The 27,508-nt window shown below is 37.0% G+C and overlaps 1 protein-coding gene across 3 annotated transcripts in view; it reads right to left on the bottom strand.

Moving 5' to 3' along the window:
• The window catches only part of AGBL3 (AGBL carboxypeptidase 3), an 85,295-nt gene extending 58,844 nt beyond the window's left edge, over positions 1-26,451 (bottom strand). For 2 of the 3 annotated variants that reach the window (XM_058297407.1, XM_058297409.1), the window contains exons 1-4: positions 20,455-26,451; positions 19,295-19,404; positions 18,281-18,341; positions 14,060-14,245 (exon numbers count right to left, since the gene is read on the bottom strand). In XM_058297407.1, coding sequence (XP_058153390.1) covers positions 14,060-14,245; positions 18,281-18,341; positions 19,295-19,404; positions 20,455-20,461 — 364 coding nt within the window. In that variant the 5' untranslated portion in view covers positions 20,462-26,451. Of the gene's footprint in view, positions 1-14,059; positions 14,246-18,280; positions 18,342-19,294; positions 19,419-20,454 lie in introns of all 3 variants that reach the window. The other variant, XM_058297408.1, reaches the window with a different exon arrangement.
• Between the last annotated feature and the right edge of the window lie 1,057 nt (positions 26,452-27,508).

The following is a 27,508-nucleotide window of genomic DNA, read 5'->3' as shown; positions in this document are numbered from 1 at the left end:
GAAGGGAAATATCATTTGACTATGACTTCAAGATAAAACAGGAAAATTTTATTGTATATTTTCAAATTATTCATTGATCCGGCTAAAATATAGTGTTTAATATGGGGTTCATTGGAAGGGTTCACTGGAAGTAATCAACATCACCACATTGTAGTAAAACCCATGACATTTCATTTGCACCTTGTTATAAATTATCATACAGAGTAGTTCAAGATTATTTTGTACTCTACAGATTCTAAACTACAATTTCTATTTTTCCTGAGCCCTTGATGCCTTTCTGTTCTACCTCTAGGAATCTTGCTCTATTTTTTATCTTCCTTTTCCCTACATTCTTCAGCTTCCTGCTTAATATTAATAATAGTTGTTCCCTAAGCTTATAAACATGTTCAAATTTCTCATATAGCCCCAAAGAAAGGGTGGTTGTCCCTGGACCCCAACCTCTTTTAGCTATATCAGGTATAGGGGAGATCTCCTTCTCCATTTTTTAGGACCAAATTTCTTGAAAGTTGTCTGTACCATTGCTCAAATTTTTTTAACCATGACCTATATTATGGGGAAAAAAGTGACTTCATAGCTCACTACCTTGATGCGGAATAGGAATTGGGTGATAAGAAGTAAATATTACTGGACAAGAAAACATATTAGGGATTATGTGTATATCAGCTTTAGCAATAGAAGCTAAATTTGAACCAGAATGAATAGGGATCAAGTCTACCCACAGAAAAAATCACAGACTAGAATACTGATGTAAATATGCATCATGGCACATCTTAGGGTTAACTAAACATACAACTAAATTGATAATAAAGTGAAATAAGCAGAAAATTGTAGTTAAAAAGTGAGACTCTCAACTGAAAACCTTAATCAACTCAAGCCAAAAATAATAATACACTGATAACACAGTATCTGTTCTGAAAACGCTAGAAATTTCGGCTCATTGCCTATGTGTATGATTATCAAAAGTTTTATGGCAGGTAGACTTCTCAGTTATAGAAAGAATTAGATATTTCTTTTTTTTTTAAAAGATTTTTTATTTATTTTTCTCCCTTCCACCCCCCCCCCTTGGTTGTCTGCTCTTTGTGTCCATTTGCTGCGTGTTCTTTGTCCGCTTCTGTTGTTGTCAGCGGCACAGGAATCTGTGTTTCTTTTTGTTGCATCATCTTGCTGTGTCAGCTCTCCATGTGTGCGGTGCCATTCTTGGGCAGGCTGCACTTTCTTTCGCGCTGGGCGGCTCTCCTCACGGGGTGAACTCCTTGTGCGTGGGGCTCCCCTACTCAGGGACACCCCTGCATGGCCCAGCATTCCCTGCATGCATCAGCACTGCACATGGGCCAGCTCCACACGGGTCAAGGAGGTCCGGGGTTTGAACCGTGGGCCTCCCATGTGGTAGGCGGACACCCTATCCATTCATTGGGCTAAGTCTGCTTCCCTAGATATTTCATTAATCCCTACTTATGCTAGCCTTTAAGTTTAACTCAGTATTTATTAATTTTAAAAATCCATATTGTAAAGAAACATAAGACTATCATTAAAACTGGAGGAAGAACTCGACATTAGGGTCGATTCTGCAGTATTAAGATTATACTTACTGAGGACCAGGTTTTGAGAATCTATTTCTCTTTTTTTTTCATTTGGATACTGTGGACTTTCTGATGTCTGTCCTCAAATTCACCTTTGATTGATCTCGCTTTTCAATCACTGATATATAGTCTATGCCAGTGATCTTATAAAATAGAGGTCCAAGATCGCAGAAAATCCCAGGAGTAAGAAAAGCTCTGAATTTAAGGTGCTTAATTTGGAGTGCTTTTAAATAAGTAACTTAAACAAGTAAACAACATGTTTATTATAGAAAAATTTAAAAAGCACAGCTTATGCAAGAAGAAAGTATTATTCCTAATCTGACTACTCAAAGATAAATACCCATATTTTGGTATTCACTTTTTCAGTCTTTCTCTAAACTATTCATTTAAGATGATGTGGCTACAAGTAACAAAAATTCTCAATGCAAACTGGCTCAAACCTGACAATCTATTATCTTACACATCTAGAAATTTAGCAGCAGAGTGGACTCAAGTTATGATACAATTACTGGTTTAGTTGTCATCCAAGTCTCAGCTATCTCTTTCTCATCCTCAGTTTTAAGATCTCTTGTGGGTATAAAATGGAAACAATATGGTTGCCAGTAAAATAAGACTTTTTTGTCTACATCCTGTAGGAGGGAATTTCTTTCCCAACCATGAAATACAAGTGCTTTCCAGCTCACTGGGAGAAGTTGGGCTGTGTGTGCACCTCAGAACCAATACTAGTTTGCCAGAAAATATCATTACTAACTGGCTTAATCAACTAAGATGGAATGAAAGCTTAGGAGTCAACCACATTGTATATATACTGGCCATCAACTAGGCACTTCTCCCTTCCCACCTCCACCCCCAATGTAACCAAATACCTTAGGAATTTTTGTCAATATGCGCTGATCTCCTTCATTATTTTAAGCAGCTGTTTAGCGTGCCTTAATATGCATTACCAAAATTTGATCATTGATGGATATTATAGTTATTTCTTTATCGATGGACATACTGTTTCTAATAGTTCATTTATATTGCAGTAAACATCCTTATATTAAGCTTCAGCGATATTCATGGTAGTGAATATCTTTAGGTTAGATATCTACAAATAGAAATGTTGAATCAAGGGACATGTGAATTTTAAATCTTAATATATAAAGCTATACTGCCCTTAAAAATGGATATATCAAACTTATTTATATCTTTGTGTAATTTGAGGATACCTTTTCAAATCATTTAGGTTATGATATTCTTCAATTTCTTTTTTCTAGTAAAAGCAAAAGGAGCCTGTTGGACTCTCAGGGCAATTAAGGTAATATCTGAACATATATGGAATATTACTTGTTATCCTTATAAACTTCATCTGAGACTATAGATGATCTGTTGACAACCTCCAACAAGTAGGCTATTAATAGAAACGTTTTGAACATTGATTCCAAAAGGGGCTCCTTTCCCACGATTAATTTGTGTTTCATTTCAACAATGAATAAATGGTTATTTTTCAATGAAGAAATCATACTTTTCATTCACAACAGTACTGAATATATCAGGGGTTGGCAAACTGTGGCCCATGGGTCAAATCTGGCACATGGCCTATTTCTGTAAGGAAAGCTTTACTGTAAAAGTCATGCCCATTCATTTACCTATTGTCTATGGCTGCTTTTGTGGTACAATGGCAGAGCTGAGTAGTTTAAACAGACATATGGTTTTCAAATCCTAAAATATTTACTATATGGTTCTTTACAGGAAAAGTCTGCTGACCTCTATTCTAGATCATCTGAAATGGCCCATCTTCACCAGTGATTACCCCTCAGTGGGAACTGCTAAAGTTTTTAAATTGATTTGAGAGATGGCTTTTATCTAGCTATAGTCCATAGTTACTATAAATAAGGAAGCAAAGGTATGAGCAAAAATGTTGATTTGATCATGTGGCACTACTTTATTATGCTTGTTAAGTTTTACAGAACAGCGCACTCAACGTGGTTTTGTGACATCACTCAGCTGAAAAGTCTTCTTTTACCAATAATACTAAGAAAAAGAGTATTTAAATATAATTGAATACATTCTATGCTGCATATTTCAACTTATTTAAGCCTCACTATAATGAGGCTTATAGTTTAATGTTTACTATGTGTTAAGTACTGTTTTAAGTATTTTACATATTTTGTTTCATTATAATCCATAAAAATAGCCCTGGGGGTAGATACTATTTGATGAGTAAATAGAGATTAGAGAGGTTTTTAAAAAATTACCCAAAGACATGCAATTAAGAGTTGGTGCTAAGATCTGAACCCAAGTAATTTTATTACAGAGCCTGTTCTCTTAGCCATTTTGGTATATGTTAGCTTTAGCCACATAACAAACCTCACCAAAACTTAGTGATATAAAACAATCTTTTTTTTTTTTTTAATCTCAGGTAGATGATTCTTCTGAGATCTCATACATTTTGATCAGCTGCTAGATTGGCTGGGAGCTAGCTGATCAAGGATAACCTCAGCTGTCTGTCCCACTTATTTACCTAGCAAGTTAGCTAGGGCTTATTCCACGGTGGCTAACAGGATTTAAGAGAGAAGTGTACAAAGCCTCAAGACTTAGGTCAAAGTTGCCATTTCACCACTTCCACCATACTCTATTTGGCTAAAGGAAGTTCAAGGCCATTCTAGATGCAAGGGGTGGGGAAAGAGAATCCACCTCTTGATAGAAGGAGATAAAAAATCACATTTCAAAGGACAAGAATAGATGGATGAAACTGTAGTCAATTTTTAAATTGAGTAAAATTTGCATATTAATGTAATATACAGATCTTATTGTACAGTTCAATGGATTTTGATAAATGTATATAATCATGTAACCAAGATCCCTATTAAGATGTTAAAGCAGCTTGATACTGTTAATGAATTCCATGAATAGATATTGGATTATGTTTGTAAACTGGTCTGTTCCCCTGAGCATATTAGATTATATTAACTTCAGAAGTTGCACTTTTACTTAATTAAAGTATAATTAGGGCTTTGATTGGGCAATGTTGGTAGGACATAGAGCCCTCCTCCTTAGCCTCCATTAGACACTGCAGGGCCCTGGGAAGAGAGACAAGCCATTCACCTGATAGTTTACAGGTGGCCTTGTGGAAAGAGCAGAGCATATGAGCCCGGAGAGAAAAGAGCCCTAGGAAGAGAGATGAGATTTATCCCAGCCTACAACTGAGATTGAGAGAAGCTGGGACCACAGAGCCTTAAGAGGAAGAGGAAGGCTGAACCCTTGTTGACATTGGTAGCCATCTTGCTCCAACATGTGGCAACAGACTTTGGTGAGAAGTAACTTATGCTTTATGGCCTGGTAACTGTAAGCTTCTACCTCAAATAACCCTTTATAAAACCCAACAGATTTCTGGCACTTTGCATCAGCACCCCTATGGCTAATACAGATGTAGAATATTTTCATCATCTTGGAATGTTCCCTCCTGCCCTTTCCCAATCACCAGCCAAAACCCCAACAAAAATCTGATTTCTATCACCATAAAGCAGTTTTCCCTGTTCCAGAACTTCATATAATTTGAACCAACAGTATGTAGTCTTGTGTGTTTTTTTCTCACTTGTAAAGTTTTGGGGATTTATCCAAAAGATTCACCAGTCTTTCCCCTTTTAATTGTTGAGATATATTGTATGGCTATACAACAGTTTATCCAGTCTCCTAATGATGAACATATGGGTTGTTTCCAGCCTGGGGCTATTGTGAATAAATATGACAACGAAAATTCATGTGCAAGTATTTCTCGAGGACATACATTTAATGTCTATAAAATGATTACCTAGGATTAGAACTGCTGGTCACAGGATAGATGTATATTTCCCTTTACAAAAACAAAATAAAACCAGCAAAATATTTTTTTCAAAGTGGTTATACAATTTTACAATCCCACCAACAATATACTGGAGTTTTACTTGTTTTACACTCTAATATTTGGGGTTGTATTTTTTAACTTTAACAACACGGTGAGTGTAAAATTGTATCTTTTAATTTGCACTTCCTATACTGAATACTCTCTTTATGTGTTTATTAGCCCCTATGTTTTCCTTTGAAAAATGTGTCTTTTTCTAATTTTTAAAATTAGGTTTTTAAAAAATCATTGATTTGTAGATATTCTTCATATATTCTGCATACAATTCTTTTGTCAGATATGTGTTAGGAATATGTTCTTACAGACTGTGGTTTGCCTTTTCATTTTATTAATCATGTCTTTTGATGCAAAGCCTAAATTTTTTATGTAGTCCAATTTATTAATTTTTCATTGCTTCTTTTTTTTCTTTCTTGGTCTTCTCTAAGGAATTCTTGCCTATCCTATGTTTTTGGAGGTATTGTCCTATGTTTCTTCTTGAAGTATTATAATGTTAACTTTTATGTTTAGGTATGTAGTTTGTTTTGAATTGATTTTTATGTATTGCGAGGTAGAACTCAATGTTTGTTTTTTTATACATGGACAATAAATTGTTACAGCACCAATTTATTTGGCACCTTTGTTGAAAATCACTTATCATACATGTGTTGGTCTATTTCTGGACTTTCTATTCTGTTCCTCTGATGTATTTATCTTTTTGCCAATAACTTGTGGTCATTTTTTCAAGCTAACAAAACCATGCCTCTATCCATGACTCACACTGCCAGAAATTAACCATATGTTTGAACAAAATGTTTATTAGGAATTACACTTATGAAAAGTATAAAAACAAAGAAATACAACCAAGTGATTTATCACCCCCCAAAATATCACTCAGGTCAAGCAATATGACACTGCCAGTACCTCAGTGTCCCACTCATGCCACTCCTAAACAACAGCCCTTGCTACTCCCTAAAAGTAACCATTATCCTTATTATAACATAATAACCTCCTAATTTTCCTTCAGTTTTACCACTTAAGCATTCATATAGGTATACAGAATATATAATTATATCTACATAAGTATAGATAAGAAACTTTAGCATTGTTTTGCCTAGTTTTGAACTTTATAAACAGCTTTGTACATGTTTTTGGAGCACAGGTACCCACATTTCTCTTGGTACCTACCTAGGAGTAATTGGGTTGTAGAGTATGTGCATTTTCAATTTTAGGAAATAATGCAAAACTATCATCCAAAGTGGTTATACCACTTTACACACCCACCAGCAGGTTATAAAGGTTCCAGATGCTCCACATCCATACCATGCTCAGGATAACTTAAAATTTAGGCTTCTAAATTGCACATTTCCTAATAACAAAGGTTTCTACCAATGTACCCACCTTAATTGCAGTTATCAAGTTCAAGAAATTTAACAATGATATGAAGCTTACAGTCCATACACCAATTTTTAAAAATGTCTCAATGATGTCCTTTTGAACATTCTCTTCTCCCATATTAGATCTCATCCAGGATCAGGTATTGCCTTTATCTCTCATTGTCTATTTAGTTCAGGGGTTCTTTAGTTCATGAGGTTGAATTGAAATTAAAAGAAAAACAGTATTCTTGTGGAGACATGTTGGAGCAGGGATATTTATTAAATATTATACAGTATAGTGTGGACTTAGGGGTCTGTGGTTTCACCTGCCTGGCAAAAGGGTCTGTGAAACAAAAAAGGTTAAGAACCCCTGCTTTAGTTGCTCTTTTTCCCCTTTAATTGTGAGAACATAAATACAACAAACTTTCATATCTCAACCACACCCAAATCCAACATTTAGTGGGATTAATTATGTTGCATATGTTCATTATGTTGCAGTATCCGCACCACCTTCCAGTGCCAAAACTTTCCCATCTCCTGAAAAAAAAAATCCTACATCCAATTTGCATTAATTCTCCATTTTCCTGCCCCAAGCCCAAGGCAACCTATACTAAAATTCTTGTCTCTATGAGCTAGCATATTCTCCAATATTTTGTCTGACCTTGATCCTTCTAAGAATTATAGGCTAGACTTTTCGTTTCAATTCAGACATAGAAAGCGAAATGAATGCCATTCCTACCCTGAAAAGAAAAGGGCTGGACAAACTGAAAATCAGTGACTTTTCTTGACCCACCATAGAACTGAAGTGAAAGGGCAACCAAGTAATCCAAAATCTGAAGAATGAGAGGCACCTGCAAGGAGATACAGGTCCTGAGCATTTGCATACCATGGAAAAGTGTTGCTAGATTCCATATAAACTGGTAAGACACAGCTAAACATTTTTAATGAATGGCTAAAAGCCAAGTATAGGTTAGAATGACAGTCTGAAGCCCATGGGAGCTGCAAACATAGGATATAGGGGTTAGCACCCTCCTCTAGGTTTTAGCTCCATGAACCCTACCAGGTGTTCACAGGGAAGATCAGAGAGAATTCTGGGAAGGTTTTTCTTGTGATGCTGACTGGGAAAGAGAACAGCTGCCACTGCCAAAGCTCCACCCAAGCCTATCTTTCCTATTTCCCCCTACAGAACAAAAGCCTCAGTCTAAAATAGGACCCTGGTGAACACCCATTGAATCTGAGGGAAAGGGAATAGAAAAAAAAGTACTACCCCTGAGTGAGGAGTAGGCTTAACTGTTAACCTCAGCAATATATCTGGAAGAGGGGGAGAGGTACTTGTGAAAGCCACTCCCTGAGACCCAGGGACACAGGGCCTGGCTAAAACCAAGGCATATGGTATGAGATAGGGGTCAGCTTCATTCTTTTGCATGTGGTTCAAGCAGGGAGAAGGTAATAATTGTGAAATATGCCTACAACATTTTCCATACAATGGGAAGACATAGACTTACTCAAAGGAGGAACAGTTAAGGAAGCCCAAAGTAAACAGGGAAGAAAAGAACAATGACATTTAAGAAATTTGAAGACTATTGCACCTCAAGCAACAGCAAATATAAAACAGCCCAGCTTTTTGCCAGATTAACATAAAACCTCTTACTAAACACCTATTTACCTCATCGCCCAATACACCATCTAGTTTCAAAGAAACAAGGCATTCTAAAATGCAAGGGAAAAAAATGACGGAAGAGACAAAGCAAGTATCAGAGCTGGACTCAGATATGACACAGATTTTGGAACTATCAGACAGGTAATTTAAAATAACAGATTATTATGCACAGGACTCTAATATAAAAATACAACATGCAAGAACAGATGGGTAATATAAGCAGAGAGAGGGAAACTCTAAAAAAGAATGAAATGAAAATTCTAGAAAGCAAAAATACCATAACAGAAATGAAGAATATCTTTGAGGGGCTAATTAGTAAACTGGTCATGGTAAGAAAAGAATCAGTGAGCTTGAAGACAGGTCAACAGAAACTTTCCAAACTGAAATAAGAATAAGAGTGGAAAAAAGGAAGAGAACATCCAAGAACTATGGGAAAATATGAAAAGGTATATTTGCATAATTGGGGTATCAGAAGGAGAGAACAGAGCAGAGCAGGAGAAATGTTTTAAGTAATAATGGCCAAGAACTTTCCAAAGATAATGAGAGACACCAAATAACAGATCCAGGAAGCTCAGAGAACACCAAAAATCTACATTTAGGCATAACATACTCAAACTGCAGAAAACCAAAGATGAGAGAAAATCTCAAAAGAAACTGTGAAGGGTTGGGGAGATGGGGGGAGTACACTTTATCTATGGAGGAACAAGGATATAAATTACAGTGAGCATTTGTGGCATTCTGAAATTATTTTATGAATCCCAAAAAGAGAAAGACTGTTTTTAAACTAATCTATTCTTATTGGTATGATACATTTGATTGCATTAAATTCGGTTGAGAGTCCTTTGATTACTTGATAAGATCACTTTAGGGCTTTTGATTGGACTATATCAGTGAGGCGTGACTAAGGTTCCACCCCTTTCTGGGTCTGATATAAACCCAGAGACACAGAGAGAGAGACAGACACAGGAAAAGGAAACCACCATATTTGATCCTGGCATGTGAGGGAGGACTAGAGGATCACTTAAGTACGAAGCCTTCAAGAGGCTGGGTTCATGGAGCAACTCAAGAGGAGAAAGTGAGCCCAGAAGGGAAGGCTGACCTTGGCAGAGATTGGTGGCTATCTTACTTTGCCACATATCCAGACAATAGAATCAATAGTAGCTGACTTTGAAGAGAAAACACATCTTACGGTGCCTCATTTTGGACTTTTCAAGACCTTGGAACTGTAAGTAAGCCTTTACCCCAAATAAAAGCAAACCAATTTCTGGTGCTTTGCATTGACAGCACTTTGGCAAATTAAAACATCTTATCAGAAGCCATGCAAGCAAGAAGAGATTTGTTTCTAAGGGCTGCCATAACAAAGTACCACAAACAAGGTGGCTTAAAAGAACAGAAATTCATTTTCTCACAGTTCTTAAGGCTAGAAGTCTGAAATCAAGGTGTCAGCAGAGCTGAGCTCCCTCTGAAATCTATAGAATCCTTCCTTTACTCTCTGGCTTCTGGTATTTGCTGGCAATCTTTGGTATTCCTTGGCTCCTAAATGCATCACTCCAATCTCTGCCTCCATCTTCATATGGTCTTACCTTTGAGTCTTTCCATGTGCCCCAGTTTCAGCTGTTCTTATAAGGACACATATTTTATCAGATTAAGGTCCACTGTGGTGCTTTGAAACCCTATGTACCCCAGAAAAACATATTCTTGAAGTCAATCCATTCCTGTGGGTTTGAACCCAATTTACATAGGATCTTTTGATGAGGCTACTTCAGTTAAGGTGTGACACACCTCATTCAGGATGGATCTTAATCCTATTACTGTAGTCCTTTATAAATGGAATGAATAGAGAGAGAGACAGAGACACACATGAAAGGATGTTCATACAGCACTGTTTGTCAGAGCCAATGAGTGGAAACATCTAAAATTCATTAATAAGGTCCAAGTTAAGGAAATTATTGTCTATCTACGTAATGAAATCTAATGTACCAATTTATTTTAAAAGAGATTAGTGTATATGAGCTGACACAGAAAAACTTGCAAAATACATGGTTGTGGTGGTTTGAGACTATAAGTACCCAGAAAAACATGTTCTTAAAGCTGGTCCATTCCTGTGGGTGTGAACCTATTGTGGGTGGGATCTTTTGATTTGGCTACTTCAGTTAAGGGCCTTCTTTTTGATTAGGTTACTTCAATTAAGTTGTAGCCCAAGGTTCGTCTTAATCCTCTAACTGGAGTCCTCTATTAATGGGATGAATATGGAGAGACAGAGAGAAAGCCACACAATTTGAGAGAGAAAACCACAAAAGCCAGAAGCTGAAGCAATGAAACATGGAAAAAAAGTAAGAGCCCAGCAGACACTGCCATGTGCCCTGCCATGTGACAGAGGAGTCCAGGATCACCAGAAGCCAGTTTTTGGGGAGAAAGCATCACCTGATGTCGTCTTGATTTGTACATTTCTCTCAGCCTCAGAACTGTAAGCTTGTAAACTAATAAATCCCTATTGTAAAACCAACCCATTTCTGGAATATTGCATTTCAGCAGCTTAGCTGACTAAAACAATGGTTGTGTAAAACAGAATTAATTTATAGCTGGATTGGAAAAGGTCTATCTCTAGGAAGTCTAAATATCTGGCTTTGATTCTTGGCCAAGGGCAGTAAGATTTATGATATGCTGTTTTGTTAGATAGTCTGACCTGACTACCTGACCATGTTGCTTAAAAATCTAGCTGGAAACTTTTGCCTTAAGGTCTCCTGAAGCTAAGATTCATCACACAGATCTTGGTGCTATGATTTAAAGACAAGCCAGCCTGCATGTGAATAAGGACCCTGGAAGCTTCAACTGGATCTCTCTCTGACCCCAATACTTGTAGGAAATAACTTTTCCTTATTGCAATGTATCCTCTGCCTTTAAATAAAAGCCATATGTGAGAATGCTCTGTGGTCCTGTAAGTCCTTTCAAATATGTGAATTAGTAATTTCTGCAATAGTCAAGTGTCCATGACAATATTCAAGTCTATGGGTAACAGACTTTCTAAGATGCTGGCTGGCAAAATGAAGAACACAATGAGAGACACCTGGTAGCAAATTCTGATTCTTCCTAGGTAAGGATATAGTGGTTATTGCAGTTGATTTGAAAACCAGAAAAGTTTGCAAATATTTTAAGGACCTAGGTTATGAACAAAAGGGCAGTGTCACAGCACAAAATTAAAGTTTCATCCAGCAAGATTCAGTGACAGCAGCAGCTGACTTCATTCATGACTCTGGAGATCTTGGGAAACTATGCTGAAAGAAGGTGCATCTGGGTGGCATGGCTACTCCACTTTTACTCAGGGTGGAGGTTGTGTTCACAGACCCCCACTGTCTACTAAATACATAAGTCAACTGAAATATGGGCCATACATTCTAACTACTCTTAAAACAGCATTTTGGAAAGGAAATACATTTGGAATTTCAACATTAGAGGTCAGAAATACATCAACACTAAATGTGGAGGTCTAATATGTAACCGTGCGTAGTAAAAACTTTCTCCATTCTGAGCTACCTGATGATGACTCAAACAACTGAGGGCAAGATGAAAGCTGATGAGGGCTGAGAAAGGTAAGGAATGGAAAGGTAGAGTAAGGATGTGGCAATGGGGTTATCAAGTTAGACGGTGAAGAAAAAGGCTGAGAAGCAGTACTATGAGAGAATTTTTCCTTTCCTCTTCCCTTTAGTTCCCTTCTGCTCTTATTTTCTCACTGCTACTACATGAGAGAAATTATGCAGAGGTCACACTTCAGAAGCAGAATTTTCCTTTTCCTGATGCTTCTTATTCAAGTCAACCAACACAGAATTGTACTTAGGAGATTATGAAACAGATGTGAGGTATAAAAGAAGGCTTGGGGGAAAGATAAAATTCAGTAGCATGGCCGTGTGTTCACTGCTTGACTTATTTTCCTATCTAGTACTGGAGCAACAAAGAGAAGGGGACTAGCAGAGGAGAGGTGGGGGTAATAGTACAAGGGCTAGAAAGAGAAAAAGGGAGATTTCCTGTGCTGCCAAAGATAAATATATACCCAGCTACATCTAGCTTAAGAGTTCTAAATGAGAAAGCTTATGTTATTAAGTATGAATTTTGTTTTTAAAGATTTTATTTATCTCCTCTCCCACCCCTCTGCCTCACCCCCTCCCGACCTGTTCTCTGCTCCGTGTGTCCATTCACTGTATCCGCTTGTATTCTCATCAGGCAGCATGGTGCTCTCTGTGTCCATCTGCTGTGTCCGCTTGTATTCTCATCAGGCAGCACTGGGGATCTGTGTCTCTTTTTGTTGCGTCATCTTGCTGTGCCAGCTCTCCATGTGTGTGGCACCACTCCTGGAAGGGCTGCGGTTTTGTGTGGGGTGGCTCTCCTTGCACAGGTGCCACTCCTTGTGCAGCGGGCACCCTTTCACGGGGGCATCCCTGTGTGGGCCAGGACTCCTTGGGCGTAGCAGAACTGTGTGTGGGCTAGCTCACCACACAAGCCAGGAGGCCCTGAGTATTGAACCCTTGGAACCCCTGTATGGTAGGTGGACGCTCTATCTGTTGAGCCACATCTGCTTCCCTATATGAATCCTTTAACACATTTTAAGCCTATAACTTTGGAATTCTTGGGAAAATTAACTTTGAACAAAAATCAGTGTGTGTGTGTGTGTGATGTACATCATACACCAGCTAAGGGGAAAATTTAACTTAGTTTTTAAGACTTCATAAGTAGCATCTAATTTAAGTAAGCCATGTAAATGTATTCACCAATGAATGTCTATAAGATCTCTACCGGTATACAATGCATGTGCTACAATCAACAAAGGGTGGGGAATGTTTCTACCAGCCTATCTTACAGATCAATATAAGTTACAGATCAAAGCTAAATCTGGAAATGAACACATACAAAACATAAAAATATATACTAAAACATGCACTCCTCAGTTCCATAAAAGAACAGAAGTAGAAAGTAGGAAAGGAGAAAAAAACAGAAACTAAGATAAAGGGGTAAAAAGAGACAGAAAATGAAAGAGGAGAAAAAACAGAAAAGGGATAATGATGGAAAGAGGCACAAAATGATAAGAAAACTGAGGAGTAGAAAGACAGAGGGGGAAAAAATAAGACTACAGTTCATACTCATCTGGCATAGGCTCTGACTGACTATATCCTACATAAGAATTTAATAGTGACTGGAACTCAGTATTGCTGTTTGTAATTGTTTAGAACTACTAAAATTCTGGCATGTATAAGCCCTTCGATTTGAGCACAAGTGGCTACAGAACACTTGAAATGCAACTGATTGGAATTAAGATATCTTTAAGTATAAATGCATACCAGATTTTGAAGACTTATTATGAAAAGAAAGAAAAACATTTTGGATACTGAGTTAAATAAAATATGTTTTTAATTAATTTCACCTATTTCTTTTTACCTTTTTAAATGTGGCTACTAGAATATTTAAAGTTACATATGTGGCTCATATTATATTTCTATGGGAATACTCTCTTCTAACATCATGAATCTCATTAAAATCCAGGTTGGCAATGAAGTTTGCTAGTGTTTGAATCCCCAAAATTGGCAGAACATACCAATATGTTGGACTTTTTCATCAATGACCTCACAGTGATATGGCCACCGTGTTGGGCTCAGTGGGCCAGAAGAAGAGACACCATATAGATCTCGTGGTTCACGAAGACGTGGCACCCATCTCCCTAATTGATACTCCAATAGTATCTGTGTAGTCCGAGGGAAAAATGGATCTCCAATAGAGTCAGCTAAAAAAGATTCAAACACAATCATAAGTGATAAGAAAACTCTAATTCTTTTATAGTACCTTTTCTTCCAGAAGCATTCAAATGCATTATTATTTGTGGATATAATTATAATTATTTTACATTTTATGGCACTACTTATTTATAAAAGTACTAAGGAAATTTTGTAGCAACTGATCTTCACAAGAACTAGAAGTAGTTGTTAACCTCATTATACTATTTATTTATGGTAAATTCTCACTGGTACTACAAAAATGTTTCTTGCAGCTTTCCTAACAAATTGTCTACTTTTGACTCTTCTTAAATTCAACCACACTTAGAAAACTGTTTCTCTAATGAGTTAAATACACACTGACTATAATTTCTCACTTTACTGGAACTATATTCTTAAAGGTTGCCAGTGTATTCTATCGCAACCTTTTCTCAGTTCCCTTTTGAGGGCCACTGTGTGGCACAACCCCAGGAAAATAATTTACACAGAATACAATGAAGCCACCCTTGTCTCTTTCATTGTGATATCTGTGTGGCATCAATTTGATGTTGATAATCAACCCCCTCTTAAGCTCACTTCCCTTGTCTTTTGTGATGCTGTACTTCCTGGTTTTCTCCCTGTCTTTCATGGATTTGGTTCTCTCTTTGTCTCTTTGACTTCTCTTGCTCCTCTACCTCTGAAATGTAGCTTTTGCCTAGATTAGGTCTTGGCTAATTTTGAATCAAAGAAGAAACATCAATTTTAAAAGAAGGCAGACAAACTGGGTCCTATTTCACTACTTTGTTTCAGTATGATTTGGGCAAGACACCCTCTTTGAACATAAATCTTACTATATATAAACAAGGAATAATATCACCTTCTTTAGCAAATTCTCATGATTGTTATATAGATGCAGCCATTCAACAGAATGGTTTAAAAGTTATTAAGCATCTACTAAGTCCCAAAGGCTATAAACAGGTACTAGTGATACAGAGGTAGAAAAGAAAAGGTCCCTGCCATCATGAGCTTGCATTATAGTAGGAAGACATAATACATAGGAAAATAAGATAACTTCAGATAGTAATGATATAAAAGAACCAAAACAGTAATATAACTGAAAGTGAAAAGGGGGTGGGGGGAAATGCTACTTTAGATAGGATTAAAGACTTTTCTGAACAAGTGACATCAGAGCTGAGATCTGAATAATGAGAAGAACGTAGCTGGAAAGGCTGCTCTGGACACAAACTAACAAAGATTAAAATTAAGCAGCCTCAAAATAATAATCCAAAAGCAACTTAACTGTATATAAGGACAAAGCCCAACACTCCTTAACAGAGTACAACTAAATCCAACAATTAACAAGTAAAATACATAAAATCTGTCATTTATCAGAAGTTAACAGTCAAGAGTGCCAGTTCTACTATAGGAGTATAACTCTTATACAACCCTTTCTGCCCACTAATTACAACTAAAACTCTTGACAAAATACAAACAACAAAAAATTACCTCAGGAGTCTAAAGTAGACAAAAGTAGACAAAAGTAGACAGAAGCAGATTGTGGAGTCAAAATTTAGAGAAGTGATTCACATGCAGATGGGTTTCTTCTTGTTTTCTCTTGCAGCTTTGTGAGGAAGACAGTCCACAAAGCAATATAGTGGCTCACGTGGCTACATTATGGATATAAACCAAGTTTTCTTTAAAAAGGAAGCAGGAAAAAGGGGTCCTAAGAGTTTAGAGGAAATCCTGAAGGGGAAAAGGGTACCTCTGAATTCTGTGCATAGATCCACACAAACCTCAGCCTAACCCCTGAGCTATACTATACTAGCATTACGGCAGCTCAACTAGAATAGCAGAGTCTTTGAGAAGTCAACTGAAATTTCAACCACAAGCACAAGTCTCTCAGCTTAACTCCTGAATAACACATGTGCAAGACAGTCTCAAATCACCACAGGAAAAACTTAGACAACTAAACAGAGAATTGAACCATGTATATAAGTCTCAGTTTAACTCCTGAATTAAGTAGGCATGAGACTGAACCAAACCAGCACAGCAAAGGCTTAGAGATCTGAATTGAAATTTTTAATACTACCTGCAGAATGGGAGACAGAATTTATGATCTTAAACTAGCTGGGTTGTTTGCCCACTAGATACAAAACCTTGACACTGTCCAGAGGAACCAGAATCTACACAGCATAGGTTCATAATGAAAGAAGCAGGAATATGACTGACTCTTGAGGGAGAAGAGAGTGAACAAATGTCAACATCAAGATACCTCAGATGTTGAGACTATCAAGCAAGAACTTTAGAAAAGCTATTATAATTATGCTCCATAAAGTAAGAAAAGGACACTTGGAATGAAAATACAGGAATTCTCAGCAAAGAAAAAGAAACTCCAAAAAAACAAATGGAAATTTTAGAACTAAAAAACACAATATCTGAAATTTTAAAATCTCATTGGATTAGCTCAATAGAACAGAGACTTGAAAATAGATCAATAGAAATAATCCAATCTGAACAACAGAGATAAAAAATATTTCATAAAAAATGAGCAGTTAACTTGGGAATCTGTGGGGCAGTATCAAAAGGTCCAATATGTTTAAATCAAGTTCCAGATGGAGATGAGAAAAAAAATGGGGCAGAAAAAAATACTTGAGGAAATAAAGGCTGAAAATTCTTACAGGTACAGAATTCCTTTGTGTGATGATGGAAAACTTTTGTTAATGGTGGTGGCAATGGTAGCACAACATTGTGAATGTAATGAACAGCACTGAATTACATATATGAATGTAGTTAAAGTAGAAATTTTAGGTTGCATGTCACCAGAATAAAGGTGACATTTCAAATCGGTGAGAAAAAGGATGAATATCAATAAATAGTGCTATGGACTACTCAAAAATGGTGAGGCTGGCAAGGCAGCTATTTATGAATTTGGAAATAAAACTACAGCCATAATTCCCTCTATTCATAAATGTAAATTATAATTTAAATACGCACATTTTTAACAAGTTCAAATAAATACATGAAAGAATTTTTTATTACTAAAAAGCAGATAATTATATTGATGACCTTGAGGTACGGAAAGCCTTTGTAGCCTAAACAAGACACAGAAGAGCCACAAAGGAATATTGATAAACGTAAACAAAATAATTCAAAACAACAGATGTTCCATAAACAAAGTTACCAAAGGATTACTATGAACGGCCAATTTGTAACAAAAAGGAATATAGACAAACATATGAACTAATTTACTATTTCTCTAGCAATCATGGAAATGCTCATTAAAAGCGTTTGTTATCTCCTTTCTCCCAGGAGATTGGTAAAATGTTATAAAGGGAAAAGGGGGTGGGAGGAGAAGTTCACAAAATAGTACTATATATATTTTTAGGTATACTGGTATAGATATATGTTTAAATGCAAAGAAAAATGTCTAGAAGGAAACACACTAAATTGAGAATAGTGGTTATCTTGAAAGGGAGGATCAGTTTTCAGACAGCTGTCAAAAAGAAAAAAATAAAGATCTTATTAACTTTGATTTTCAGATTATCTGGGAAAGACATGTAAATACTGATAGGAAATATTTTAGTATGTATTTGAAAGTACAACTTCAAACGCACAAATTTTTAAAAATCAAGTATACATCAACATGTCCAAATACATGTACATTTACAAATCAGTGACTTTACTAAGGAACCCCCTTGTTCAGGTATACCTCATTTAAATAAATGATATATTTCCAAAACATTGTGTCCATTATAACTTCAATCATACTGTAATTGCAAAGAGCTATTTTTAAAAATATGAAGGTTATGTTATACGAAGACCTTTATAAAGTAATCACCACCTTCACTTAGTTTATTTTCTAACATAAATCAGGTTACCTAAAACAAACCTGAAAAGTGAATACAACATAACAATTTCCCAGATACTTTTTCCATTTTCTTTTACCCTATCAATAATAATAATTCCCTGTATTATTCAATCTGATTTTAAAAATTTCCTCTATCGTCTTTTCATCCAGGTAGGGTCTTATCAAAAAGGGAAGGAAGAATATATGGAAAAGTCCAAACCTGTTAAAAGTGTACATTGATGAATATCTTCACTTAAAAATTTCATGAAGGTATCCTCATCCTAAAACAAAAGAATTTTTAAAAATTTCTTTTTAAAACCAAGTTTCCAAATCCAGATTTTTTTTATACCCATCTTTATACTTGAAATTTAGCATATGTGTTTAATCTTTAATGTATAAATAAATATCTAAAAGACAATAATGGGCTATTGGTCTTAAAGTACCCATCACTTCAAATATCTTGAAACCCTAAGTTTTCCTCTTTCATTCCTCTTTGTTCACTGGGTATGGTCATAGTAATGACTGTAGGGAATTAAGGAATTGAGTTTAAAGATTCTAGGTAAACTTGGAAAACAATTTAAATGAAAAATAAAATGAAAAATAAAAAGGAGCCACAAGACGCCATGGACTAAAATGGTTATATTTTACATTTGGAGAGTTATTTTGGGACCTTAATTTACATACTTTGCATAATTTATATTTACTAAAAGTGAAAGAAATCTGTCATAAATACATACTAGTACCAGACAAAATATTTTTAAAAACTACATTTTGTAGCCCGCCCCCACCCTTTCTTCTTCCATAGCCTTTCCTTTGTGATATCAGAGTCATATTAAATCTATTATGGTGATACATAGTAGGGTTAAAACATGTGTTCCAGTATTGATATCTATTATGATGTAACACAATAGAATTAGAACATATAAGTAGATATGAATTATTAAAATAAAACCCTAGTAATGATTTAATACTCACATTTGAACAAAACAAGACTTAGCCACAATATTTTCTCAATAAAATATCAATATAGTTTCTCATTCTAGGTAGGGCACATAGCACATAGAAAACACCTTAATTTTCTAATCAAAGGAATTATTTCCCAACTTCAGTAACAACTGACAAACATCCAATTGATTTTTACACCCAACTGGTTTTATAATATATTAATTAGGAACTTATATTTTATATCTCAAAAATTCTCAAATTAAGTAAAATAAAGTTGAGAAAAACATACTGATTCATCTTCATCACTGATTGTTATGTCTGAGTAGTTTTCTTTTTCTGAATCTTCTGACATCTCTTCCAATGTTTGGCTTGAAATTTCTTTTTTTAAGTGTATATAGGCTGTAAAATAATTTCTAAGGAAATTATTACAATAAGTATTCAAATACCTTAAATTGTAACAGTGACTTTCAATTCTCTAAAAATTAGCTAGAACATGGTTAATTAAACCTATTTCAAAAATTTGATGAAATGTTCACTTCTATGAGAAAGAGACAAAATCACAAGAGACAAAGCAAGTAATTTAATTGATAAAAGAATTTCCAGGGTACACAACCAAATCATTTACAATTAAATACCACATAATGATAGCAAGTTCAGTCCTGATCAAAATTAAAAAACAAAATTATAGTTACTTATTAGGCAGTGAAGCGTCTTAACACTTATTTAACAATATTTTTTTATTAACAAAAAATGTATTTTCTCCTTTTCAATTTGAAACGTTCAAATGACAATAGACCTTTCTCCTTACATTTCAGTTAATAGTATAAAAATTCTGTAAATACTGTCTTTGCTTTAATATTCAATTACATTATTTTTACCGAAATCTTAGCTATCAGAAGATTGTATTTAAGTTACCGGCGAGGACAGGTAACCTTCTTAAGCAAAAGCATCCTCCCACGTGGTTAAGACAAGAGAATCACCGAAATTCTGCCAAAGAATTTACCAATTCGAATCTACTGGCTTATGCTCCTGCCTACTGAAAGGCAGATATTTTGTTCTGGTGCGAGGTTTGCTTAAAAGCCTGTGGAAAGTTCAATCTCTATAGCAATTAACTACAAATAACAACAGCGACTGTTTTACAGGTGACACCTTCATTATGAAGGAACTTTCACTACGATCCAAATTCGGAAAAATGGATTGGCATAAATCTTGATTCCGTTTCTTTCCACGAGCATATGAGGCATACTAACGTGCATCCCTGCTGGAAAGTCATACACAGAGATATTTAACGGGTGCTCCGTGTGTATCTCCCAAGTCGCAACCACAAGAGGCAAAAGCAGGCGAGTCCGCGCCCAGCCCCCAGGAAGGTGCAAGACTTCCTTTGGTTTCTGGGTGGGAAGGCAGACTAAACCACAATTCGTGTTGGTCAAGTCTTCGTCCCACGCTCACCTCTCATCTCTAGACACCGTCGTCTCGGGGGGAGCTCATTTTCCAGAGGAGCGGTCTTTCCACAGGCGCCCGCGAGCCGCGGCGCCGCCCTCTCACGCGGGACATGCTCCGCTACCGAGCTCACCTGCCCTCTCCCACTTCACCGACCCTTCGTCACACCCCCAGTCCTCTGGCCAGTCCTGGCACTCCCTCTGCCGGGAGCAGTCGTTCAACCACAGCTTGCGGCTCTTCGGGAGATGCCCGGGGCCCAGTCGCTGGAAGCCTCGCCGCCACCGGAGTTCAGCAGCCCCAGACACGCGGCCCAGCGGCCCGCAAAGCTACATGTTAACGGGGGCAACAGGCGCACCCTCGCGAGACCTCCCGCGTCGCTCGCTCTCCCGAGCCGCTCGCTCTCCCGCGAAATCACATGGTAAACAGCGCCGGGGAGACGAGTGTGAGCAGCCCTGCGGCGGAAATAAAGGGGAGGGGCCGGGAAAGTGATGTCAGTTAAAGGCACGGCTGTGGGGTTCAGACAGAATCTCGGGCCGGGGGAGTTCAGAGCGTCCGCATCTGCTTGGAAATTTTAGGAGTGGGAAGGCAGAACAGCGGGTTTTGTCTCTTTTCTTCTGCACTTCGGTTATTTGCCATGTCCTCAAAGAGGTCAAGAGAGCATGTTTGTTGGGACTTCGGAGTCACTAGTGCGACTTTGGGCAAGTTAATTTTCTAGACTTCAATTGCTTCATCTGTAAAATGTACATAATAATTGCAGCTACTACTTGGATTTGTTTAAAAAAGTAGGGTTTTTTTTTTGTACCCACAATGAATATCAAAAGACTAACGGGCCTTGTTCAATTCTGGAAAACGAGACTTTTCTCCTTAAATATTTGATGGAGGAATTATAGATATATAGATGTGGTAGGGTGAATTCTCAAAATTCTTTTCAGCTCAGAGATTCTTTTAAATAATCTTTAGCTAATTTATTGAACATTTATATTGTGCTGGGGCTTACGTAAATCACTTTTCATGTATTATCTCACCTAATTAAATATGGTCTTCCTAATAGACTTAGACATTATTCCTGTACATCCCGTCTTGATGTTTCTCAGGTGTTTGGTGCTGGTGGATATTTTAGTATGTTTGGAACAGTTTTGCAGGTATAGCTAAAAAAAAAATGCCTTTTGAAGTTCAGTGCCTACATGAGGCATTATATGCCATGAGATTTGCTATATTGTAGAATGTAAGTGGGTTGGTACCAGATCCCTAAAAGTTTTATACTTCAGAAAACAGCAAGGTTTTGTGATGCTAGCAATTTAGAAGTTTGAGCCTTCCAAAAGAGAAAAGCCTGAGAAAAACAATTTCAACTATATTGGAAAATATTTACCTTTATAGTTGTCTCTGCTTTATGACATATACACTTTACTAAATGTGACATGCTCAGGATTTTTATGTAGAGATGTTCTTCTGTTGGATTTTAGAGATATGGTTGTGAGGTATAAGATTCCAGATGCATAAACTAAGAATTGATCTAACCAAGTTACACAAGAAATTAATGGCAGAGCTGAGACTTATGTTTTAAGATTTTTAGTCCAATATTTACATTATCATATATCAAGTAATCCTTGTAGAGGAAAATTATTTTAGTGCATAATGAAAATACTTAGGAATTCAATAGAACTTTGAAAGTTATTCATTATTTCATTTATTCAACAAATAGCTGTTGCAGTGCTACTACTTGTCAGACACTTCACAGTGTAAGGCTATTGCAGGGAAAAAAAAGCATTCCTTGTGGAGCTTATGTATTAGTGGGAGAAGACAAATGAATGTGCATGCATACATATATATGTACATGTGTTAGGTGCTGATAACTGCTATGGAGAAAAATAAAGCAGGTAAAAATAGAACATAAAAAGAATTGGGTTTGGGTAGGGGTTGCTCTTTTAGATGGGGTGACAAGGGAAGGGCCTCTCTGAGCAGGTAGCATTTGAGCAGAGACCTGAAGCCAGTAAAGGGATGTGCCATGTAGAGTCAGGAAAGACCCTGCCAGGCAGGGAAAACAGCAATTGCAAAGATTTGAGAGGAGATGATGTTATGAATTATACTAGACAGTACGGTTGAGTTGAAACTTAGCTGGAGTTAGTATGATTTGAAGGAAAAAAATATTAACTTCATTTTTCTCAAGTAAATGTAACGTAGTTTTCTTAAGCACTGCTTCTTTTAAACTATTTTTTGTTTTTTACTTACTCTCTTATTCTAGGCCATGTAAGGTAGTGGAAATGAAATTCTTTGCCTGTAATTCAGAGTGGAAGTAGGGCCTAGACTAAACTTCTACCAAGGATTTTCTGTCCATCTGAATTTTTGTTCCACTCTCCTATAGTCTTAACAGAGTAGGTAACAAGACAGACTATATAGTCACCGTCTCCTTTTGGGATGACAACTTTACCCCACCAGCAACTTTTCCTCTCTACTTGTTTGGTGGGTTTATCTACTTGAGATCAGCAGGATAAAAGGCAATATAGTAAGAGAGTCAGAAAAGAGGAAGAGACAATCAAAACAGTACCTCAAAAAACCACAATTACTAATGTGGGGATCAGGAGGAAAGTTCACGTTAACAACAAGACCAAATTAAAATCGTATTGGGAATATCATTTCTTTGTGTGATTGTATCTTTTTGAATTTGTAGAATATAGGCTTAATGAAAATATGCACTGACTAGGGTAATTGGATTATTTATGACATCAAAGAAGTTAGTGGTCATGCAGTCATGTCACTTCGGCTGAGGAAGCAGTACTCTGACCTGGGAGCCCTAGAGTAGAGTTGTCACTGTCTTGGCGTTCCTCAGACTATAGGGTCTAGGATAACCCAGTAGAGTATAACTCTCAAACTTTTTCCAAGCTTAAAACATGGGATAAATCCCAGGCAGTCAACTTAATTAGCCAAGATTCTGTTCAAGGGTCATCCCAATAGTGATGCCTTTCCTAATCTAGGAGTAGAATTAGTTGTATTTGGGGAGGAATTCATTCCCTTAAATCCTTAGAAATGAGTAGTAAGAACGCCCTCTGCTCAACAAATCACCTTAAAAGAGAAAGAATGGTTCAGTTCCCAACTTAGTGTGAAGTCTCATGACAAAAAAAAACCGTGAAATGATCTTATTTTCAATACCTCCCTGGACTGTGCAATAGTGAAATTCCCTTTAACGTTGAGTATGTGTTGGCCAGATTCCACAACTTTCCAGTCACTTTTAGCTATTAAAAGTTTGATTTTGGTATTGAGGGTTTCATTTTAAACTTCAGTTTCAAACTTGATTCTCCCCAACCCTCCAGACCTGTCTAAACCTATCCCTGGTTCTAGTGATTTGAGAGGACAGCTGATGTTTTGCTATTTACATTCCTCCCTCTTCCTTCTAGGTGTAGTCCTTTGCCATATTAGGGTGAAGAGGTGAAGAGGAGGGAAAAGGGGAATGATCTCCTTAAGGGGGCCAAGTTGCAGTTTACAAATGCTGTCCTTGCTCCTTGTCTCTTCTTCATGAGAGTGGTGGATCCAATGTGCTCCCTGACAAGGCACTCTCTTCAAGGCCCTCTCCTAGGCAATAAAAACCACTTGTAAGAAAACTGTAGGGAAGTGTGGTTAAGGGACATTGGCTCAGGAGCAGACTGCCTAGGGTCAAATATTCTGGCACTTTAATAGCCTTATGGCCTTGGGCAATTTACTTGCTTCAATTTATTTATGAGGTGGTAATGATACAGTAGTACCTCTCTCAAAGGGTTGTTGTGAGGATTAAATGAGTGAATAACATGTAGTGCTTAGAACAGTGCCTGGAACAGGTGTAAGGGTTCAGTAAGTGTTAACTATTATCATTTGACCAGGTGATCTCCAATTGGTACTTGTATATATGCTTGCCTTGCTGTGACGGTCCATGCATGACTGTAGAGTCCCCAATCTCAACTCCACAGCCAATTCTAGAAGTGGTAGGCATGCATTAGAACCATCTTCTGTATACTTTTGAACTTGAAGACTCTGGGTGGGGCATAACACTTTACTACCTAGCCTGTTCTTTTTGATTCCCTTTCCTTTGTATTTGGGTAGCACTGAGGCAAATTAGCCAACTGCTGGCTAGGCAAACACCCAACGGAACAAAATGCCAGCCTCCCCTTCATTCAGACAACTCCAGGCTTTATGAAAGATTCTCTCAAGCCACTCCACCCCCCATCCCTGGCTAACTTGGAAGCAGCCTTAGCCCACAGGAAAATAACATGGTGCTCACAGGAACATAGAATTCAATTGCAGACAATTTCTCATTGCAATCAAATACATGCCTTCTGACTTTATACAGTATTTTGGTCTTTCGGGTTTGGTTAATTTAATGGTATAGCCATGAAAGAAAAAACTGACTCCTCAAGATACTGACAAAATGAAGTTTTAAAGGCTGTAAGGTTTAATACCAGGTCTTGACCTGACACAAGTTAATGCTACCTGGTCAGTCCTCTTAGAAGCTAGCTGGAAGTATCCCTCGTATATTTCTTCAGACAACTCTCTTCTGTGCTTCTGTTATGCCTCTTTGCTTACCTCTGTGATAGCATCAGTTAATGCTTTTTGCACTTAATCTATTCAGTTCTGTCTCCTACCATTTAACATCAAAGTCCCTTGAGGACAGTGACTGAGTCCTATTTTTCTGCTTATCTTTGACATTTGTAGACCTTTCATAAATAGGTATATTGAAAGATCATGTGCAAGGTGTAGTGCTAAGAACCAGAACTACAAGGAGGTATAAGAGCTGATGTTGTTGATATCTGATTGAGCAGGCAGCACCCATTTTGTTTTGGGGAGTCCTCTTCTGTGCCTCTATAAAAATTGATTTAAATCTGTTTAGGACTCATCAAATAGTAATACCAATATCTAGTCTTCTCCAGTAGTGTCAGCCTGTGGAGGGCAAGGCCTTCCCCTTTTCATTTCCTAATGCAGTACCTGAAGTTCACAGGCATTCACTTACTACAGGTGTGTTAAATGACTAAGAACAAAGGTTCAGACAAGTAAGTGTGCTGGAGTTACAGGATAAGTGTTCTTGGATGAGATGGGGCTCAAACTTGGCTTCATTGCTTTTGTGAAGGAAAAGAAATAAGGTTAATTTATTAGATAAGGGTAGATATGTGGGCATAGATAAGAATACATATAGTATCATATGGGGTCATTTAGGTGAAACTATCCAACAAATAGTTTGGAAATAATAGTGCTGGTGGCCAGTTGCTTATGCCCAGGTGGCATAAGGCAGTGATTTTCAAAGTGGTGGTTCTCAGAACCAGCAGTATTAGTATCGCCTGACTACTTATTAGAAATGCAAATTCTCAAGCCCCACCCTAGGCCTACTGAATAAGAAACTCTGGGGCAAGCAATCTGTGCTTTAATAAGCCCTCCTGGTGATCCTGATGCACAGGGAAGTTTGAGAACCACTGGCATAAGGGCTAAGAGTGTGCACTGTGGAACCTGAGTACTTAGCAGTGCTACCTTGGGCAAGTTACTGAATCTCTCTGTGATTCAGTTTCCTTATAAAATTGGGATAAAAATGATACCTGCTTGATAGGGCTGTTGTGAATATTAAAATAGTTAATATACATAAAATCTTAGCTCATAGTAAGTGTTCTCATCTGTAGTCTTAAATGAGACCCTTTAGAGCACACATTCTCACAAAAAATAATCATAAACCTATGGTAAGAGAAAGGCTGTGCACTCAAAGCGCGTTTTCCAAAGCAACAGCAGCAGAGGCATCACCTGGGAGCCTATTAGACATGTAGGATCTTAGGCCCCAACCCAGACCTACTATAGGCCTACTATTATGCAGAACACACAGGTCAATGCTAGACCTATTGAATAAGAATCTTCTGGGTTTGAGATCGATTTATTTCTACGTTTAAAAAGCTCCACAGTGTCATTTATAACACTGAGTTGTTCTCATGAAAGTGGTTAAAATGGGCACTTTTGTGTTATATATGTTGCCACAATAAAAATTAAAAGACAAAAAAAAAAAAAAAAGCTCCATAGTTGAGTCTGACATGCACCAAGGATGGGAAGGTCCTTGTGAAGTCAGGTCAGGTGATTTCCACCAATTGGAAAAAAAATTCATAGCATCTGCATTTCTAAAGTTGGCGTGTAGTAGACAAACAAAAGATAGCATTTATTCTAAGAAAACAAGTTAGTATGGAAGAATGTTGGATAAAACTGAAAACTAGCTAATAAACTAATCTTAGGTTCTGTATGATTGTAGTTCATTGGGTAATTTTTGTATTATACGTTCAGTAAGAGATTATTGAATGAGGCTTTTTTATTCAAGTAGAAGTGACCAATTTGGCCTCTTAAAATCTACTCTAATGGAACTTTTCTTGGAAATCATATTTTAAAATAGCAAAAGCCGTCATCACTAAAAGCATGCCATGGCAAAGCTCAGCTAATAAATCTCTATTAGAGTAAAGCAAGAGGCCAACATTCTTTATGGAGCTGAGATGCAGTGCTGATCATGAACTATAAATCTGGGAACATAAAATATCATGAAATAAATTAATCTCTCAGAATTCCAGAAACTCTAGTTAGTGGTAATAGTCTGATGATATTATCTCATAATCTGTAACAAATGTTCCACAGCAATGTAGTGTGTTGGTGGAGGGATGTTGTAAGGGAATTCCACACATGTAAATGATTGTTTTATAAGTTCACAGCTGCTCTAGTAAAAATATATTTTTTAAAAAGTTGACAGTGGTACATCCAACAGATAGTTTAGGAATTGAGTTGCTCATGAAATCATCATCTAATCACTTAGCAAGCACAATTTTAAGCACGACTTAGCAAGCATACAGCAGTTAGTATATTCCTGGGAGTACAAAAAATATAAGGCAAATATTTTTATTTTCTCATTACCCCAGTAATACTCTCTTCTTCCTAAATGTTGACAATTATGTACTACACAATTCTTTAACAATTATGTACCAGAGACTTGTGATATTTCTCTCTTAAATTCTTGAATTTTTCTTTAATATTTTAATAACTTTTCATGTCTTTACCATTCCTCTTCTCAACTAGAATAATGCAG

This window comes from Dasypus novemcinctus, chromosome 5, assembly GCF_030445035.2.
Source record: "Dasypus novemcinctus isolate mDasNov1 chromosome 5, mDasNov1.1.hap2, whole genome shotgun sequence".
Taxonomy (NCBI): Eukaryota; Metazoa; Chordata; class Mammalia; order Cingulata; family Dasypodidae; genus Dasypus; species Dasypus novemcinctus.
Note: the sequence above shows the minus strand (reverse complement) of the source record. Positions and strands in the feature narration are given on the sequence as shown.